Source organism: Amblyomma maculatum, chromosome 4 (assembly GCF_055883805.1).
Source record: "Amblyomma maculatum isolate TAMU_Amacu chromosome 4, ASM5588380v1, whole genome shotgun sequence".
NCBI lineage: Eukaryota > Metazoa > Arthropoda > Arachnida > Ixodida > Ixodidae > Amblyomma > Amblyomma maculatum.
In genome coordinates, this window is record NC_139347.1 from 44,536,365 (window position 1) to 44,557,095 (window position 20,731).

The following is a 20,731-nucleotide window of genomic DNA, read 5'->3' on the forward strand; positions in this document are numbered from 1 at the left end:
CGTTAAAAGCCGTGCGCGTTACCCAAACAAATGCCTCCTGAAGAAGATGCCTGCAGCGTCAAGGTTTTAAGGCTTTAATGGCTCATGCTGTCGTGGACAAAATGTGTCCCGCTTTTGCGGCGTCCTGGTTGGCCGAAGCGGGATGACGCCACAGAGGTCTCGACCAATCAGAGCACCACCACAGTATAGCGCGAATGCGTGCATTATAAATTATAATTAATTAATTACCAATTTATGATTATATAGTGATTCGTTAATTAGGTAATAATTAATGAACAATTATTTACTGATTATTTGTTTATTTACTTACTAATTATTTAATTACCAGTCAGTACCAGTTGCGTAGCAGAATGCGGTACTCGGGCTTTCGCATTTCACTACTTTAGTCGCTAAAGACCTCGTAATTTTTTCCTGTCCGCCGGAGAGAAGGCGGGCTCCACCAAAATCTTTAAGACAGCAGCATAAATAAGAGAAAACGTGAAGATGTATCACCAGTGGGCACCGTCTATATATTCCTCAACCTGTACCATCAGGTGTGAGCGAGAGGCCCTAGACTTTTGAGTGGGTGGCTTGCATCAAGTACATGAGGCAGCCGACCATGTAAATCATGTTCCCGTTCATCAAACCACGTCTACATTACTCTCCTCGAAACTCGCCGCCGGATACCCACCGGCAAAATGGGCACAAGCGTCCCCCGGCCCGACGCCCGCCTCTCTCAGGGGTGTGCGTTTGGAAGAGGCTCTACTAACCCTGCTGTGCTCCTTCGAGGGCTTAAAGTTTCGAACAATGACCTGCAACGGTCGGATTGACAGCAAAAAAAAAAAAAACTCGGCGGGCTGCCGAGAAAGAAATGACACCACAAAGAAAAAAAAAAGGGACACATAATGGGCTTTTGCAGCACAAGACGGACTTATTGTTGTCCGATGGCGGAACTGATCGCTGCCACATCGGAGCAACTATCGGAGCAACTCTCCCTCTCCGCGTTCACTCCCACCTTCCTTCCTTAAGGTGCGGTTCAGGTGTCCACAGAACAAGTGCGACAGATACTGCGCCTTATCTTTCCTGTGAACCAACTATTTTTGTTCAGTAAACCGGATGTGCAGTGGCATCAGCGCAGGCCAGAAGGATGAAGCCCGCACTGGCCTCCACGTACGTGCCCTGTCATAACTTGAACATTTTTTCGTAACTATACCCAGAAATTTTGTTGTCATTGTTGTGACTGAAGGCAGAAGGAACAGAAAATGCACGGGCCTGCTACTGGCTCTGTAGCTGAGCCACCTACGCTGCCTCGTGCGGAGAGGAGAAAATAGAGAAGAAAGGAAAAGAAGAGTCTGCATATCTTGTGGGAGTTTTTGAACATATTGCTGTGAAGAAGATCGCCAGTGGCGCGAGAGGAGCCCTCGCGCAAGGCTAGCCATTAAATCATTTTTCATCCTATCGCCATGTTGTGCCTTCTCGCTTGTCGCCATGTAATATTTTATATATTGTTTAATATCACAGTAAAAATTAATATGTCTCAGATCTTCTCTCGATGGTCCAGTTTTTCCTGTTCATTTCAAAAACGGACCCAGTACATTTCTTATCTCGTTTTACCCCGGTTATTGTGAGCGCTTGTAAAACCTCAGAAGAAAACAATTGGTACGTATCGAAAGCTTCGACCATTTATTTAGATATTGTTACGGGGCGGCCAGCCAACGAACAGAAAGAACATGTGCGACGACAATATTTATGTCAGCGGGGTCTAGGGCGAGCGCTTCTGTCCCTTCCCCTGACCGCTTCTTGTTCCTAGTCTGTAACAATATGTACGTAAAAGTACCCTACAATGTTTTCCAGTTGCCTCAGAGTTAATAAAAATGCACACCATTGGTTTTGTATGTAAGTTCTTTAATTACTCATTGTTGATAGTAGGAAAAATTTCAGGCGCAGCAAACTTTTGCTAGGCTTCGGAATCTGAGACCAGTTCTGTGAATACGTTCACAAAAGGTAGCTTACAAAATTCTACAGTTGCCTGAATTTTTTTGAAGCCGCAGCGCTTTGGTTTTCTGAAGAAGTTTTAACTATCTACCGCGTACGTAGGAAAAGCTGCAAAGCAAATTTTCCAAGGTATCGGAAACTTATACCATTCCCATAAACATTTCTATAACAGTACCTTATAACACACTACAGTTACCTCGCTATGGAAAGATGTCCCAGATTCCTGGACCGATCTACTGGTGAGTATGACGACCTCCGCTCCTCAGCGTATTTTGTTGTTAGCTGACATTTTTGATGTAGCAGTAAACTACATCTGCTTGACGGATTGTTCCTTTGTTCAAAGAGGTCTTGACTCTTGGAAGGCGTGCTCCGTAGCGCGCGCGATACGGGTGGGAAAGCCACTGCAATGGCCACTCACGCGTAAGCAGAGAAACCTATTTACGCCCCAGCTACAACCCACATCTGACTCTTCTGACTGATTTATCTAGATATTAAAACCCCACAAATTCAAACCTGTGGGCCAGGGCCCCTTCAGGAGAGGCCTATGACACAAAGCCGAGAGTAAGGCTGTTTATTACAGCGGCCACTGTACTGGTGCGCCGAAGTCAGGCTGAGACAAGAAATTCACATTGCATGAGTCTGGGGACAAGCACTGGGCGGATTCCAGTTCCAGCAGTACCAGGAGGTTTTCAGTACTCCTGAAGAGTTGTCCTGGAACGTAAAGCGTCCTCTGAGGGCCTGCAGGATTCCAGTAGCGGCCCAAGTTGAAACCGTTAAGAAAGGCAACTCCCTGCGATTGAAGGAAACAGCCATTGTTTCAGCTAAGCTCAAAAATCGGCCTCCAATGTTTGCCCCACCCTGGTATCATGATATACAAGGATACGTGAAGTGATTGTCTGATGATGCTCAGTATCAGATCAACTGACAGCTTGCTGCTACCCCCAAATAATTGGATAATATCATGTGGACATCGTGCTTAGGTCTTTTTTTATCTGCTTTAACCTCGTGCTAATAGAGGCAGATTTCTAGCATTCTATTTACTGCTCTGTCCTTGCTATGACAAGCACAACGCGCGATTGGCTGGTACCTTCTTGAAGTCATCCAGCCGCAGGAAGGTGTCGTAGTAGCTTCCGCTATCAGGAAGCGAGACTTTGGACGCATACACCGCAAGCCCGATACTCGCATTTTTGGGAGAGTCGTGCTCGTGGTGCAGCACAGATAGTAGTTCTTTTCTCTGGAGCCAGGCTGCGTTGGTCAGGCCGATAGGTCGCATCTCCCAACCGGTCAAAACATGGTCGTCCAGGGTCACGTTCTTGATTATACCCTGCCATCACAAAACAGCCAAAATCCTCTGTTCGCGTATACTGATTGGAATTCCTCGACACACTTTTGTGCTCCAAAATGCAGCCCCATATACTTGACACGACATTTTTTAGGACATACTGAAGCTTACAAACCTCCCTGCTTCTTCATAGCCATCAAAGAAAATGTTCCAACCACTTGTCATTCATTATTACGTAAGATTCATACGCTATACTTTGAACATGAGAGAACTCATACGAATTAATCGCTGTGCAAACAGAGATACGTTTACTGAGGACATATCTGTCTAGCTGAAAAAAACGCTTGAAGTCATAAAGATTGCAGGAGAATAGGAACTCGGTTCATCGGCACGGTGACGTTACTATTGCAATATGTCATTTATTTATTTATTTATTTATTTATTTATTTATTTATTTATTTATTTATTTATTTATTTATTTATTTATTTATTTATTTATTTATTTATTTATTTATTTATTTATTTATTTATTTATTTATTTATTTATTTATTTATTTATTTATTTATTTGAGGCATTCTTTCAGGCACAGTTGGTCTTAAATGCCAGGGCTAAAGGCAGATACTCTCTGCCTGATGAGGGCCATGGCACCCATATAGAGGTCGGCAAGCACAAGTGATGGATTACATTGTTATGCAAGTGCTGATGAAAACATACAACCTAATTACACAAGTTTTCTCACACGTATACATTTTTGGCATGTAAGACGACGGAAAATACTTATGGAACTGAAAGCGACAGCACGTAAGTTTTGAAGGACTTTTTAAAGTTCTCAGGCGATCTAAATCGCTGCATGGTATCCAGGAAAAATGTGTAGGTGTTCAGAAAGTTAGGGATTAAGTACATCAGTGTTTGTGTACCATAACTTGTTCTTACAGCAGGCAGTTCTTATGTCGTGCCGTGTATTACGGGGCTAATATATGTTGCAAGTTTCAGCTGGTATAACTGGTTAAATTTAAGCATGTTGTGCTTTAGAAACACCGAGGCCGTGTGTTGTAGTCGCTCGAGGTTTTCAATGCAACGCAGGGCTCACTTCTGGAGAACAATCAGTCTATCAATGTTAGCCTTAGTGGTAGAACCCCAGATGAGTGAGCAGTAATTAAGGTGAGACTAGGTATAGTACAACTTGCGCTTTAACCAGACAGGTATTAAGTGCCTGATTTTGTGCAGCATGCCTACGGATCTAGATGCGTTCGTGTGTATCCTGTTTGTGAGGCGTCCAGCTCAAATGCTCCTTCGGAGTGATCGCCTAAGAACGTAAATGTGCTTGCCCTGTTTATTGCGCCTTCCTGTCGGACCCTGCCCGACGGCTTTGTCTCCCCGCTTCGAAACCCTGCGCAAGCTCCACAAGGCTAATATGCGGATGCAAATGGCTAGTACGGCAGTCCAACCTCTTCGCTTCTTTCAATCCGGGGGCTTGATTTTCGTTCGCATCACCATCCGCGCAGATGGGCGCGCGGCAAATTGCTCCGATACCGAGGCACTTACCACGTCGTTGCCTGGCTAGGCTTCGTCAACTACCAGCTCGAGGACCTATACACTAGAATAGCCAGCGGGGTGTACACCGGATCTTCCTGAAGCTAATGTCACACATGACGCCATATTTTTCTGACTACTTCGAAGATACCTCCACCCTCCACCACTCCCACTATGTAACGCCGAAGAGGGTGGTCCGCAGCGCGATGTGAAGAGCGATTATGTACCGACGCGAAATGACAAGGTCTGAAGAATGCTGACTCCAGTATGTCTACCCTGTGCTGTGATCCTGATAGCCGTACGCTTTAATGCTATATGGCGTCACTCGTAACGTCACCGTTTGCTGGCCATTCACCGCGGCACGTCACATTGGTCCCTACGCCATTCGTCCGGAGAACCTTTGTTGGGCGATGGCATCTCTCATAGGAGAGTCGCTTCAAGATGCAAACCCCAGAAACCACAACCACTCCCTCTGATTGGCAATGTTGTGCTTATTGTATACCGGGGAAAAGTTTCATGGGTACTTTTACTGCGACAGCTGTTCATGGCACTTTTTTCGGTTCTACGACGTCAGCGTAGCCGCGCCCCTCATGTAGGTCAGCATACTGTGGCGTCACACATGACATCACTTTAATGCGTCGCGCTGATTAGTACACATGTATAGTGACCTCATGATGATGCTATCGCAGTGCACCAGGATAACGCGCCAGGTCAAAGTACCACACTAGTGTATGCGAACAAAGGGGTGTCATCGATGATAGCATTCTGGCATCAATTGCACACTCCGATAGAGATGCAGATCATAATAAATTAACATTTCATTCACCACTGCGAGCCTCTGTCTCTGAATCTCGCTTTACACAGTGTTAGCCGTTCTGCACGCTTCTTTTTCTTTTCAATTAATTCCCTTTCATCACCTTCCCGGTGAGCGGCCTTGCCTTCATTGTGTTGAGGGACAACTGAACTTAGCGCTGTTCTCCTGGCTCTCATTTAGCGCCAAAAATCCGACCCACGAAGAGTGATGGCTTGCTTAGGTAACCTTGCGTAACATTTGGAATGGAATATACTATAGTGTACTAGAATATTCTAGTTCACTATACAATATACTTAGCGGGTTAAGAGGCAAGATTATTTTTCTTGGATAGCCATATTGCTACACTGAGGTGAGTCAATGGCGCAGTTGATTTCACAATTGTATGCCTACCTTATGGTCCCTGATGGAGTCCCCGTAGTTTATGCGTCCTTGATTCTCAACGAGGATGGATAGCCGCTGCCCTGGATTCACCTCAAGAGTGATTTCAGAATTGTTGTTCGCCCGGGAAACGATGCCTCTTAATGTCTGGAAGGGGGTAAAATAAAAACCGGCCTATGAGGGCGCCATTACATTGGAACACAAACGTGATCACTCTATGCCCGCATTTGGGAAACGAGTGATTCCGCGGGGTCAATGAACCAGTCAAGCAGTGACTGCAGAGTAAACCCAAAATTTTGCCGCAAATCCTAGTTAACCAGAGTACTCCGGCGTGATCGTGTAGGCGCCTGCGGTCAGAAGGCTTGATGGCCTGAGCTCCATGCGGTACACTTCATCGGACCGCGTTATTCCTGCATGGCGTCAGTAACTAAGAGGATATATGTGGAGGTTCCATGCTGGCTGCAACAACTGCCACCAAACGTGATATGTAACGACCGAGTTAGTGAAGCAGAAAAAAATCCCCTGCAAAAATATTGCAAAACAATTTGCTTTGCCTGCAAGGATTGGTAGGTAGTTATTACTTTTGCCAACAAACGAAATATACAATATGATGCTGCGTATTACAAAATTGAAATGAATTATTCCTCTGGCGTTAAGACCAGCCTCTGCAACAGATTGTAACTTAAAGGAAAAGGTTTGCTGATTAGTTTAACAAGAAAGGAAAAAATGCGATGTCTGGCACTGGCTGTGTCATTAACGTCGTTTCCTAAGCTAGCGTCATTGCACAGGGCGAAGATGAGGAAACGTGCAAGTACGTACGTCGTCTACATAGATGTATCCGCGATCTCGAATAGCAGGCACTTTCAGGGTCGAGGGCAGCTTGGCCTCCAAGCGAACACTGGTATCGTAGAGCATGAAGCCGTACGCCTACAATAGTAAAACAAGGTATAAATTTTACATTTTGAAAGTAGTATACATGAAAGTGGTTAACAATCAAAAACCAAAACTAGGATTCATGTCGAGCGTACTTTCCATCACCTGTATAAAGAAAATGAAAGCATCTGAACTTTGCCAACGATCGTGGCAGTCAAACTGAGCGCCTCCCCTCCTATAGTCGTTCTAGGCGTTGCCTCGATGCCAACTGTCGCAATTTTAAGCGAAAGGCGTCAATGTCCGGTCTTGCGATGCCATTTTTGGGATCACTGTCAGCGCAAAAGAGTGGTTTGCAGGCGATTATTCTAAACTTTTACGTCTAATGTGGCGTAACCAATCCCCAAAGTGGTGTATGGAGGACTATGAAGGCAGGTAGAATTTTTGTTTGGGTAGTTGATACATTTTGATTCACATATGATACGGCGCGACGAAGAGGATAAAGAAGGCACGCAACCGACAGGACTATCACCCTGTCCTTTAGTTTGTGTGCCTTATTTGTCCTCGTCCGTCAGGCAGTATTATTTGTGAATCACTATGAAGGCCGCTGTAGCTGAAAACCCCTGAAAATTAGACCACCTGGAGATCTTTAACCCTCTCATGCATGAATTAAACTTAGTGTATAAAAAAATTATTTATCGCCTAAAAATGTCGCTATATGCCACAAAGATCACAAAAATAATTTATTTCAAGTAATCAACAACATCCTTATTATATTTTTGATGTGTCCCCATATGAGGACAACATGCCGTAAGGTGGTCTAGGTAATTGGCTTGAGTACACAACAAAGTAGCGACAGTCTCAAAAATATAGAGCTTTCATACCAAAACACCGAAAGAGGCAACAAATCACATTGAAAGGATGACGATGGGTCTTCCATACTCTGCTTATGCGCTGTGGAAAGACTCAAAGCACTCTGGAGTAGAGGGACGTTGCAGCGACCGCAGAGGTACCTTGTCTTGCTACGGCAGGCAAGACTTCGACAGCGGCTGGCGTACTTCAGGATGCTCTTTTTTTGGGAAATGCTGCCTGCCGTCCAACCTTTTTTCCCGTGACACATGGTGAAGCACCCTCTTCTTTATTGATGGTGGAGGAGGATCGTTGGATTGGCGGCGGCGTCGTTACGAGCTCTGCGCTACTTCACCGCGCAATATGAGCGCCTTGGCAACGTGACTTCGGAACTCAAGTTGGTCCATATATTGGTCCGTGCCTTTGCCCCACCTCCATACAATCCAGGCGTTCACAACTGCCGCATTTAGTAGGTGGAAGAACATTCTCAAGTAGCCCCTTTTGTTCCGCGCGTCTTTTCTGTACCTTGCAATCAAGGAATCCATGAGGCCGACGCCGCCCATGTGTTTGTTGTATACTTCCACGGAGTATGGCCTGGTGACATCGATTACTTTTCTCTCTTTCCTGTTGAATCTTTTCGCAGTGCCTTCATGGTCCCATCCTGCATAGCATGAAACTACGTGAACAGGCGAGTTATCCAGCCACCTTGTCACCGTGATGTTGTCCGCTTATGTGCAAATGGATGTGCTTCCCCTTCCGAGCGCTTTGAGCTCCTTCAAGACTTTAGCTTTTTATCTGCTCCTTGCAGACGGTTTGCCCGGCATGTCCCGACAAACATTATGCCATCCTCTCTCAGTTTCCTGACGAGGGCCATGGATGCGAAGAAGTTATCGGCATAAAGTTTATGATTTTTTCCTTGAAGTCCCTCGGACAGTCTGATGACATCACCCGCCTGCAGAATGTCCTGGCCTGGCATTCCGCAGGTAAGGTTTTTGGGTGGCGCTCTAGGTGAGCCTACACCTTCAATGCATGATGTCCCCACTTGAGGACACATGTTCTCTTCTCCGTATACAAGTCAAATTCGAGAAACAAATGGCAACAAATCTTGCTGACAATCTTCAAGAGTTATACTTGGCGAAGATAATTTTTATAGTCGAAAAGAGCTATCGCCTGTGAATGAATTAATTGTTGTTTCTTAGGAAGATTCAGAAACCTCGAACAAGCCGACTCCCCCTCAGAGCCTGGCGTTTGAGGAAACATGGACAGCTAGTGCCATCTATAAAACATGTTAGGAAACTTCTCATGTCCTCGGCTGAGGACTCCATGCGGCAGTGACACGCTCCGAGCGACTGAATGAATTTTATAGCCGGATAAATAAGTGTCCTCATATGAGGCCCGTATGCATGAGAGGGTTAAACTTGCGCCGACATCAATTTTTGTGGCCCGCAACCCCGGAAACGTTCCCAACTGCAGTATTACCCCGGCGACGAGAAATCCGCCTCCTGGCACAAAAAGCGTAGTTATATTCCCCCTGTAAGCGAATTAGGCGCCTTGTTATTTTTCAAAATAGCCGCCGATGCGGTGGTCATGAGCGAAAATTCTCCTGTCAGAATACTTGTCCTCACAGGACTGAACGTGATATTAGTGAATGCGACAATATGTTTGCCAGCTATACGGACACGAAACTTGAGCTTACAACCAGCTTTCGTTCAAGCGTAAGTTCTATTTTAACGGTACAGGAAGGGAACGAAAGCGGAGCTTCACGATGAGCGTAAACGATTTACGATTCGGTGAAGACATTTCTATACATACTGAATACAGTATTCAATGTTAACCCTTAAGAAGGTGCCGAGTCGGCTCCAAAACATATATAAACTCTCTCACAAGTCATTAGTCGGAGCGCCAGGTTCTCATGTATCTAATTCGGCTCCTCTGTTGAGATGCGCAAACCCCATTCCGAGTATGTCCGCCACACGTGAGGATTAAAAAGCATTGCTACATAAGCGGGGACGTGTACAGAAAACGAGCTTTTTTCACGAAGACAATACCAGCGTGATATGGCAGCAAGGAATGCAGATCGAGTGTGGCACACGTCAGCGCCGACGTGCGGTGCAAGGTGCGCGTCTTACGTGGCCGACGTGCTCGAATGTCTGCGGGTAGGGTGACACCACGATCCGGTCGGCCATCAGCTCCCGTAGCTCCTTCAAGCCGAACATCTGCAACGGTACACGCGCATTCTGGGTACAACTTAGCTGGAAGTGGCGAGGGACATCCCACGAGGTGATAAGGGTGCGGCCTATAGCGCAAGGCCTTGTGGTTCATTTGCGTATGTAGCAAATTTTCTTTTAGTTATTTGTGTGTTAGCATTAGGATGTGAGGACACTTCTATTTATACTAGACACAATATTCAATGTTAACCCTTAATAAGATGCTGAGTCGGCTGCAAAACATAGGTTCTCTCATTAGCCTCTAATTGAATATTACGGAAGGACGGCCAAATGGCCAAAACAAGAAGGCCTCGATTGGTAGGAAGAAAATTCCCCTTCCGCTTTCAGAAGAGATAAGAAGGAAGGTATAAAAAACTGGAACAGGAATGACGAAGGAGATGTTGGGAAGAAATGGGTAGAGGATGACAAGTGAAGAAAGGAAATCCTCCTCCCTACTTGCAGGGAAGAAGTCGGGGAAGATACAGAAGGAAGATGAGGAAAGAGACAGGAGGCAGGTAAGTATTGAAACACAGATGAACACAAAAGAAATACGCCAAAAAAAGCATTTACATCGATCCAACAGCATTGACCGTCTATATTTTTTCCAAGGCTCCAGAAGCACCTAAGCGTGTGAATGATGGAGTGCAAGAATAGTCCCCTTTTCGAGCACCGTTACATAAGAATTTTTTTTTTCGGCTATTCCGACGGCGTGGAGTTGGTGGAGTTGATCGATGTAAGGTAGACCTTCATAATGCTTGATTGTGCTTCTTTTTATAGCCTTGCCTTTATTAAAAAAAAAAGCAATGTTACTTCAGAACTTGCCTGCTGTGATCGCACTTCAGCGTGCAGTGAAGATGGCCCCATTTCCATTCACTTTGCTTCATATCCACTGCCCGCAGTAGTTGCCCTGAAGTCATGTAAGTACTTATACAGCGTTTTAGTAGCAGATAGATGTCACCACGCTGTCAGCAAAATGTGCACCTCGATACAGCAACATGCTGTGATCGGATGTCGCTTCTGCGCATTCTCTGGGCCGTTTTCTTTACCCAATATATATTGGCGTCAATTTCGGGCGCCACCTTTTTTTTCTTGTGTGTGTGTGTGTGTGTGTGTGTGTGTGTGTGCGTGTGCGTGCGTGCGTGCGTGTGTGTGTGTGTGTGTGTGTGTGTGTATGTGTGTGTGTGTGTGTGTGTGTGTGTGTGTGTGTGTGTGTGTGTGTGTGTGTGTGTGTGTGTGTGTGTGTGTGTGTGTGCGCGCGTGCGTGTGTGTGTGTGTGTGTGTGTGTGTGTGTGTGTGTGTGTGTGTGTGTGTGTGTGTGTGTGTGTGTGTGTGTGTGTGTGTGTGTGTGTGTGTGTGTGTGTGTGTGTGTGTGTGTGTGTGTGTGTGTGTGTGTGTGTGTGTGTGTGTGTGTGTGTGTGTGTGCGTGCGTGCGTGCGTGCGTGCGTGCGTGCGTGCGTGCGTGCGTGTGTACGCGTGCGTGCGTGCATTACTTTAGGAAGCGTTCTCACGTCGAGTTAATTTAAATATGGTTGTGATACTACACAAGTGAACCTGAATCTACTCTTTCACCGCATCCCTCTCGAACAGTCTAAATTTCCATGCAAGTGGTGTTTTCGTTGCGAAAGCAACACTACGCCAGCCAGCTCGTCTCGTCGCGTATGCTCGTATGCCGTAGCCGCAAACGGCAATTCCAACAAAACCGTGGCAGGAGCTGCCAACTTGGTTATCTCGTCTCACATGGGATGGTTATGTCAGAACCAGCCTGCCAAGTCCCTGGTATTCACGATACCCTTATAGGCCACTAAGGTACGTTCATACGGCTTGGTTAAAGCGGGGCTTTATCACTTTATATGTGGGCTGGCAGCCTACGCTATCGCGTCATACCCTTAAAGGCGCAGCTTAAGTGTCCTCCATATTTAGATGCAATAAACGCCTTTACCACTACCAACTAAAACGCCGGTGAACTTTGACGCGTTCAACATGCTAACTTTATAAGTATTAGCTGATTATTCTGAAACGAAAAAAGGAAGGGGGGGGGGGGGGGGGAGGGAGAGAGAGAAGTATATTGGGCAGTTCCAAGCTTACGCGTTTCATGGTAATCTTTCCGAGAGCCATTTTCTTCTTTGGGACCGGGATTTCTTCCTTGACTCGGTCTGGAAAAAACTAAGAGACGGCATGGGAAGAAAACAAATAATGGGTAAAAGGGTAACTTGCACAGAGTCAAATAAGATATTTAATTGCAGTTCTATACAAACATATATTTAGGACTAATTACTCAAGCTGTCGAACAAGAATGACTGCGTGGTGAATTTTTATGCACTGGCCCCGAGAGGGGTTCATCATTATAGCAGTCTGCCATCCTGTAGTTCTGCAGGATGTAGACCTATTCTGACGGCCACACGGAGAGGTGGGATTCATTTCTTCCAAAGCTATGAATAACTCAATTTATAGTAGCTTGGTTGCTTTTATGGGACAGGCTAATATGTAGAAATAATTCATTCGAAAAAATCAACAGAAAATTTCCCGTTCGCACATAGAATTTCTGTGCGGTTTTGGTCGCGAACCTGTTGTAACAAGAACATCAATAGTAACTCCAAAATTTTGTGTAGTTAGTTCAAAAAATACCACAGAACTAAAGACTGTATAGAAAAAAAAAAAAGAACTTCCAAACTGCAAAAATTTAGTACACAAGCAGTAAAAAGCCTGACGTTACATCATAACTACATCATAAGTTTGTGGTATTTTTAGCACTGTTATGCCATCTTTTTCGACTGCGATATCCGTGCGCGTAACTATACGGACACAACTGCGCCGGTACCTCTAAAAGCACTACAAACGTTTTTATGTGTGGCCGTTTTAACGCGGTAAGAGTGCGCAGTTAATTTAAAAAGAGAATTTAGCAGACCGGTATCCCGGTTTTAAAGAGTAACGACAGTCATCGATGGGCTTGGGCTCTGCACATCAGAATTTTCGATGAACGAACAAACACGTTGCCACTGGTATAGTGTGATTCTTTGAAAATGTTCATGCTTAGATACCAACATTTCACTTCTGACTTGAACCCATCCCTTTCTCACCAATCATCAACAGTTTGTATATACCAACAACAGTTCATTTCAAATACCCCGTGCCATCTCCGAAGTGCCTCAAGGTGCTTTTCTTAGTTCCTTACTCTTCCTGATCTACATTAATGGTTTGTCTAACAACACGTAGTCTAAAATTCGTTTGTTCGCAAATGACTGCACAATCTATCACCCTATTCGTAGTACTACTGTCATAACCGCATTACAAAATGATGTAACTCACATTGAATCCTAGTGTTATGAATTCTTAATGAATACCAATACAAATAAGACGTCCATCGTATCCTTCCACCGAAAACATTCCTCTCCGTCACCTAATTAAGCGATTTTGGCTCAGCAATCTCCTAAACGTGTCACATAAATACCTACGCGTTAACATAATTCGCGACCTTTCTTGTCCTGCACTATATATCTGCAAATACAAACGATCCTAAACCGATGCCTTGGCTTTTTTCGCCGTCGGTTAAACTTCTCGCCCCCTCCGTAAAACTTAAGTATGGCCTATCTAAACCTTGTACGACCACAATTAGACTACGCATGCGATATTTGGGACCCGCATCAATTATCTCTGGCTAACACTCGCATAAGCATACAAACTCGAGCCGCCAGGTTTGCTTACTGTAACTAGACCTACTTCACTTGCGTAATTTAATCTAAAGCATGCGGGTAATGTGCCACTGGAATGAGCTTCCCGCTGATGCCAAACTCTACACGAATCCGCCAGATTTCGAGATTTGCCGGGAAAATATGTTACTTGTACGATAACTAATTCACTCATTTATGCAATAATACCCAACAAGTGGTGCCAATGGGATGTGTTCTAAATAAAAATGTTTGGCACCGAAGTTTTTACGCCTTCAAAGGAGCGCCGTAATGGATGTGCCCGGTAATTTCGACCACCTTGGATTCTTCAAATTATACAAACTATATTGACATCGTATAGTACACAGAATCGTTGCATTTCGCCGTAGTCGAAACACCGCCGCCGTGGTCACGATCGAACCCACGAAAAATATTCTGCTATTGGTCTCTTTGAGCTCTGAGTTTATAATACCTTGCCCGATGTTATGATACCCAGGAAAATTTATCTCCTAGTAATATATTTGCCAAGTTTCGGTTGAAGAATAGCTGACCTTTAGAAGAAACTACCGATAAAGAAACTGTTGTTAAGATTACAGGTTAACAGCGAAAACAACGTGACGGGAACACAGGAGGGCGAAGCAACGAACGCGGACTTTCAAAGCTCGAAAGTCAGAGCTCGTTGTGTCATCTTCTATTGTGTTACCCGTTACGTCGTTCGCGCTTTTAACTTATAATGAATCACCAACAAGCCCAATCTTCTGTGCTATTGAGAGATGTTTGCATTCAGAGATTTTTTCTGTTAATGAAAATCATGACAATAAGACAAAAGACAAGGTTTGGTGCTTATCCCGCCTGTATGACTGCTCGAATTTGGTTCCTTTACAAGAACTCCCATCCTGCCCGATCTAGTTGTGCTTCCTGATTGGGGCACATAGAGGCGAGAGCACTGACCTCGGCTATGGCGTCGCGGACGGCTGCGAATTTCTCGGTGACGTCGCCAGCCTCGTCGATGGGTGCGTCATAGTCGTAGCTGGTGAGCTGCGGCCGATAGCCTTTGTCGTCGTTGGCTGCACGCGCCAGGGAGTGCAAAACGTCGCGCAAAAGCTGAATGAAAAATGAAGAGCGCACCTACAACAGATAATCAAAACGACAAAATGACCAAACAAAATTCTCACTTGCCAGTTATCAGTTTCGAAAATAAGATAAAGTGACGGGAGGGTCCTTCTCTGGCAAAGTGCATGTGAAGTCACTGTGCTGCCTTTCAATACATCACTATGCGTTAACTATTCAGTGAGGGGCAGTATTACGCCACGTTAAAACAATGTAATGCATAGCGGTACTGTATGCGGACCAGTAGGCGTGGAGCAGTTACGCCAACACTAGTAGCGCCACAAAACTGAGAAACGCAACTTTACTATTTTTCGTTGTAAAGAGTGTGATGACGTGTGACTCCAGAATACAGATCTATCACAATCCAGGTAACACAGGATGTGGAACCCCAGTGCGTCCCGTGTAGGCAACTGGGGCTACATCGGTTCCTGATGGGGCACCGATCTTTGGGCGGCCATTACGGCCGAACTGTTTGTAACGTAGGGTTCCAGATGGTGTCAAACGACTTGCTTCGTTAAGGTGTACACGTTTATGCGACGCAATACTCGATATGACGAATAAAAATTTGGGTATAGAGAATGTGTTTGTAATTAGCAATAATTGTACCCAATCCACGTAGTAAGCTACGCTGCTTGTGTATTGTAAAGCATGTTTCCTGTCTGACGCAAAATGTTCGGAGTGGTGTCAAATTACCTGGAATCTTCCGGAGGATAAATTTACTAATTAAGATGCAGCCTAAAACAGTGTGGGATTCACACTGACGACTTTTCCGTCCCAGAACCGTGCCTTCCAATGAGCTTCAGACGGCCACTGCGGCCGAACCGTCTGTCACATGTGGTTCCGGTTGGCGTCAACCGATTCGTCGTATTCTGATGAACACGTTTATAAAATTTGACAACTGATATGGTAAAGAAATATACCGGATTTAGCGAAGGTGGCTGTAATTCACAATATTAGGGCAAATTCATGAAGTAGATGGCGCTGTTGGAAGTTTCTGTAGCTAACGCTCTTATGTCGAACACTGAGACAGTGCTCGCGGAATTGTTTTTATTTTTTTTTTAAGTCATGTCACTTTTTTGATGTTTTGGTACAATGAACGCCAGAGGCCGAGACACAGGGTACCTGGCACCCGTAGCACTTACCACCATTCTTGAATCCAAAGTTCGTCCCACCATGAAACATGTAGCTGCAAAAAAGAGGCACAAAAGACAACTACATCACAGAATATACAATATGAAGTCCAGTCACGCCCACCAAAGACATTCAAATTTACCAAAGCCAATCGGCACCAGTGAGGTCTCTGCGCTTTCCAGAGAGCTAGTATTCCTGCATCATAGTGTGAGGGGAAGGATGGTATCCAGACCTAAACGTTCTGGAAACGTAAATGTTCACATGTTTCCGGTGCACTCCATACGTTGAACACAAAGTTGGTACATAGAAGGCTGCAGCACCCTTAGCACTGCCTGGCCTCTAGTTGTTTTTACTGGCACCCGTGCTTTTAATTTAACATTTGGAAGATATAAACGCAGAGCAAGCAAGTAAAAATACTACTCTCGCTTTTTGTAAGCAGCAGACGTCAGCAATGATTATAGGCTTAGCAACAACAGCCTTCGTTGCCCGAAGTATCCTTATAGCATGTACCGAATGAAGTATTGCTACCCTTACCGGTGCCCCTACTGCCGTCTTACAGCGTGATGGCGCCACAAAACGTAGCGTGTATTCGGGAAGCCCCCAGTTCAAGCTTGCTTAGTTCGACGTTTGTTCTGTCGTGTAGCTTTCCGCGATTCTATCTGAACGGCTTTGTGAAATAAGAGGGCGGCCACTGATAAACATCATTGCATACTAACAGATTGAAGGAGGCGTTCATGGCTAGCAGCTCGCGGATGCGAAGTCCCAGCCTTTTCGCCTTCAATCCGTTCTTGGCCTCTCCCCAATGGTCCAGCCAGCCGGTGTACATCTCCGAGTTCATCAAAGGGCCCGCCTTCTGAAAGCGCCGCTTATTCGCGAACTCGGCCTTGGGATCGCTGTCTGCGTAGTCATGGTGGAAGGGACAGCACGCGGTGCGTCATTTTCAGATCCGTAACTACACACTGCCACTAACAAAAACCATCACTTCAGAATCTTGACTATACTTTTTTTTTTTTTTCAGTGATATAAAACCCGTTTTCTCGTGGAGAGAAAACTTTTTTCCCACTGGCTTCTGACGCTGCGTATGGGTCTAGGACATGTCCCTGCTTCTCTAGCACACCATTCCGTACACACTCCCCCTCCAACCAAATTCACGCTCTGGCGAACGTCGATGTCCGCGAGGTCTTCACATGTGTGTTCCACGACCACATCCTGTTCCACCTTCGTACCCTAGCTTTTGGATCACATGTATACTTATCTCCAGTTCTTCCGCCCTAACTAGTGAATCACTGTCGAATAGACGCCCATTTGTCCAGCCCCGATCCGCTCATCTGGAGCACTCCTTCAGGTGCAGTGCTTTCCCCTACCCTTTTCGATCTTGCTATGACCCATCTTTTTCCGAAATAGTCTAAATTCCCAACCTTCATCCCACCACTCATGCTGACATCACTCACTGCTGTCCGCCTGGCTCTCCTGGTCGCCTACAAGATACTTTTCAACGTGGCCTAGATCCCCTTGGCTCAATTCTCACCACAACTGGCCTCTCTATTCGGTTAAGGAAAAAAACGAGCTGCTGCTCTTCAACCACCCGTAGTATCGATTCCTTCATAAACTCCTTCTCTCCCTCATTCCTTCTGACACTGTCATTCGCGTCATTCAGCCAAGAACGTGCTAGCCCGTCACGAATCAATAAAATGTGCCGCTCGGTAGCTCATCTGCTGCGGCTGTAGTCCTCAGCGCTCGGGTATCCCCTTGCCGGCTTGCCCTGCGCTCCCCCTCGGAAAGTTCGTGTGCTTTGCACACCCACTCTCAAACCCCCTCTAAACTGCGTTAATTGGCTTCTAAAAGACAGCTCTTAGCCTCCTTATCGATATCTCTATCATGCTTTTTATCAGGGGCCTGTTCCATTCTCTTCGCTCTCCTAGCAGTTTCCACCCTGACTACCAGCTAGCCCGGTTTTCCTTTACCCACCAAGGTAAGTGGTTGCTAGATCAGGCAGGCACTCTCCCATACCTGTCTCCACAGATACCAATATTAAACTTCGCTTTTGTTTCCTTCTTTTCACTGTGTTTCACTGTTTCACTGTGTTCCTCGTCTTAAATGCTGGTTGACGTCACCCGGCTGGACAGCACCAATACCCACTTTTCAGCAACCAACGAGCGGCCCTCACGGATGCCTATTTTGAGAATTCCTATTTTTTAGCTTCTCAAGTATCGTGTTGCTACACTCTGTACCTACCCATCTACTCGCACTCGAAACCCAAACCAGCTGCCCGCACGCACCTCCCTCCGGACGCACTGTCCCTCGAGATCCTCGCCATTGTACATACCCTCAAGTCTTTCGCCCTCCTTTCCTCTTCACCGGAATACACAGACTGCTCCGGCTCTCAAACTGCACAGTGTCGCATACAAAAGTTAGCTGCTTCACTTCAGCAATAAGTCGCACGAACTGTCTCCGCACAGCAGCCTTCTCCTATTTATTTTCTTTCGTTATAATCCTGGGCACACCAACTCCTCCCCTGTATATTCACCGTTCATTCCTTGGCTCAAGCCATCAGTGGACAGCGTGGAGTACAAGCGCTTTTTTTTTTCGTAGTTCTGTTCAATGCCCCACATTTGAAGTCCCCCGTGGATGCAGATGAGAGCGACACTTGTCTAGCTTTTAATGTTTATTAAACTGACGGCAATCAACGATGTCACATCAGCGTGCACTATCTGCACGACACGACGTGTGTTGTCTCGTCGTGTTTATTCTGCGCCGCGCAAGGCAGGTGAAGCAGACACATCGGCTCAGACTCAAACTGTCGTTGAATACTTTCGCGAGAGCTTTTGCTGCTTCGCTCCAGTCATTTCGACGACGAATCGCAACATTCGCATGCGGCGAACCCCGCGTCAGTATAACCGCCAAACACACACAGCTGGCTCACAACCGTACCAGCATCTCGCCTAAAAGAGCAGGTCTAATTCGGATGTATTATTTTCACAGCTGCGGAACTGCAAGGCTTACGTGCACTGAAGTCGATAGTGGTGAGCGTTCCGCCAACACGACCGCACTTGAGCATTCCTTCATGGCTGCCGTCCGTGGTGAATAGGACGAGGTCATGTCCCAGGTGCGCTCTAGCCAGGTCTCGCAGGTACCTCATGTACGCCAAGTCACAGGCCTTGTAGCTTCCATACTCGTTTTCCACCTGGCCGGATAAGAGAAACAATAGACCAACATCCTGTTTACAGACATATGGGGCAGTCGCAGGCGACGAAGGCGGTATAAAGTATCGGCTGCTTCGAAGTGCATTTATCATTCCGTTTGAGAACTGCTTTCGCGTAAGGGTTTCTAGACTGTCTAGTTTTAACAACCGTATTATATGACAATAAAGCTTATTATACGTGGCAGTTTCTCTGACTGCACCAGAAGTCTATGGAATTCGGATAAACAGATCGCTGGTAGAACTCCTGCTAGGGGGATGTATGCCAGCCCCCACACATATATCGTAACGCTTTCAAGTATGCCTTGTAAATACTGTCACGGAGGAACGAAGACGAAGTAGCGGAAGGACAGAGGTGTGCGTGGTGATAAGTTGAAGGGCTTAACGGGGCCAAGATCTGACTTCCCACGTCTGGCGCGACCCCGTCCTGTGTGAAGGCTTATTTCACCTCGTTACAATACCATTGCATGATTCTTCATGCTCTCCTTAAAAGCACACGTCAGCAGTTGACATACACCCGCCTTCATAGGTACCTTGCGAAATGGAAAAACAGTTTTGAAATGCTTTATATCCACTACATGCGCCGCCACTGCTGCCGGGCATAAGAACTCATTGTGGCGTTTTAACAATGCATCAGATTCGTAATGGCATTTCGTACTTATACTCTGGAAAGCACTCGGCTTTTTCTTGACGAAATAACCACAAATCAGAAAAACATTTTGAACACTTATTTATGCATGCCTCCCTATAGACGTAGCCCCATCTGTTGCCTTCAACTAGTGACAATAACGCCGCTGCATATTGCTTTCATCACAGCTTGCTGTTCGTCTGTGGTCGGCTCATAGTCGTAAAGGCGAGGAGTTGGGGCACTGATCTGTGCATGCACAGCGCGCTCAAGTAAGTAACTCATTACTGATTGGCAGAGCGTTAGCAGTTGCGAGTTCCACAAAATGCACATTACTGTATTATATGCATGGCGCTAACCACATTGCCTGCTTCGAGTTTCTGATCAACTCAGCGGCGCCCAACCACCTGCTAGCCGTCCTTATTAGCGCATTTGGCAGAATGAATTCCGCTGACATTCCGCAGTCCTGGTGTAGCCCTCAGACCGGAAGACATTTTTTTCCTTCAACTGCAAATCATCTTAGAAACCTGTATAAGTTTCTTTTTAACTGCATGGCAGAGCTCAGTTGTACGTCTATCCTCAGGAACGTAAATACACATGTTCTGGCCCATTCCCAACAACGGCACAATGTATTGTTATCTGGTGTATCATGCTGACATTCAGCAAGTGAAGAACGAAGTGTCTGGGTGTGTCGGCGAAGACGACGTTGAGTGTTGAGTTGTGCGGCTAAGCGGTTCCCATCGATTCCGGAGTAGTGTTGCAGGTCGACCGCAATCATGCTGGAAACAGGATCACGGTGGAAAGGAGACGACATAGGAGCGGTAGGGGCTGTGCGGGGTACAGAGGGAGGATCGGGAGTTAGGGCTGAAGCTTCACAGCCGGTCAGCAGGGAAAGTTCAGCTAATGAAATTCCGTCGGGGAAGACTTGGGTCGATAAACTGAAGTTGAGGACTGGGAGAGATGTACGATTCTGAGATACGTGTCCGATGAGGTGTAGGAGGATGACGCGACGCTGCAGGACGAGGTCTGTAATGGGGCACGCCAGGTAGTCTCCATCGGGCACGGGCGGGAAAGAACACATAGGAATGTAAAC

The 20,731-nt window shown here is 46.0% G+C and overlaps 2 protein-coding genes across 2 annotated transcripts in view; one reads left to right on the forward strand and one right to left on the reverse strand.

Annotated features, from left to right (window-relative positions):
* Window positions 1-2,534: 2,534 nt before the first annotated feature.
* LOC146190884 (beta-galactosidase-like) overlaps window positions 2,535-20,731 on the reverse strand; it is a 39,653-nt gene continuing 21,456 nt past the window's right edge. The window contains exons 6-15 of the mRNA XM_084600252.1: window positions 18,818-18,998; window positions 16,531-16,711; window positions 15,826-15,869; window positions 14,525-14,640; window positions 11,994-12,071; window positions 9,831-9,917; window positions 6,802-6,909; window positions 5,995-6,129; window positions 3,062-3,298; window positions 2,535-2,764 (exon numbers count right to left, since the gene is read on the reverse strand). Coding sequence (XP_084456378.1) covers window positions 2,549-2,764; window positions 3,062-3,298; window positions 5,995-6,129; window positions 6,802-6,909; window positions 9,831-9,917; window positions 11,994-12,071; window positions 14,525-14,640; window positions 15,826-15,869; window positions 16,531-16,711; window positions 18,818-18,998 — 1,383 coding nt within the window. The 3' untranslated portion in view covers window positions 2,535-2,548. The remainder of the gene's footprint in view (window positions 2,765-3,061; window positions 3,299-5,994; window positions 6,130-6,801; window positions 6,910-9,830; window positions 9,918-11,993; window positions 12,072-14,524; window positions 14,641-15,825; window positions 15,870-16,530; window positions 16,712-18,817; window positions 18,999-20,731) is intronic.
* The window catches only part of sgl (UDP-glucose 6-dehydrogenase sgl), a 59,637-nt gene continuing 58,715 nt past the window's right edge, over window positions 19,810-20,731 (forward strand). The window contains exon 1 of the mRNA XM_084601263.1: window positions 19,810-19,910. The gene's annotated coding sequence lies outside the window, so the exon portion shown is untranslated. The remainder of the gene's footprint in view (window positions 19,911-20,731) is intronic.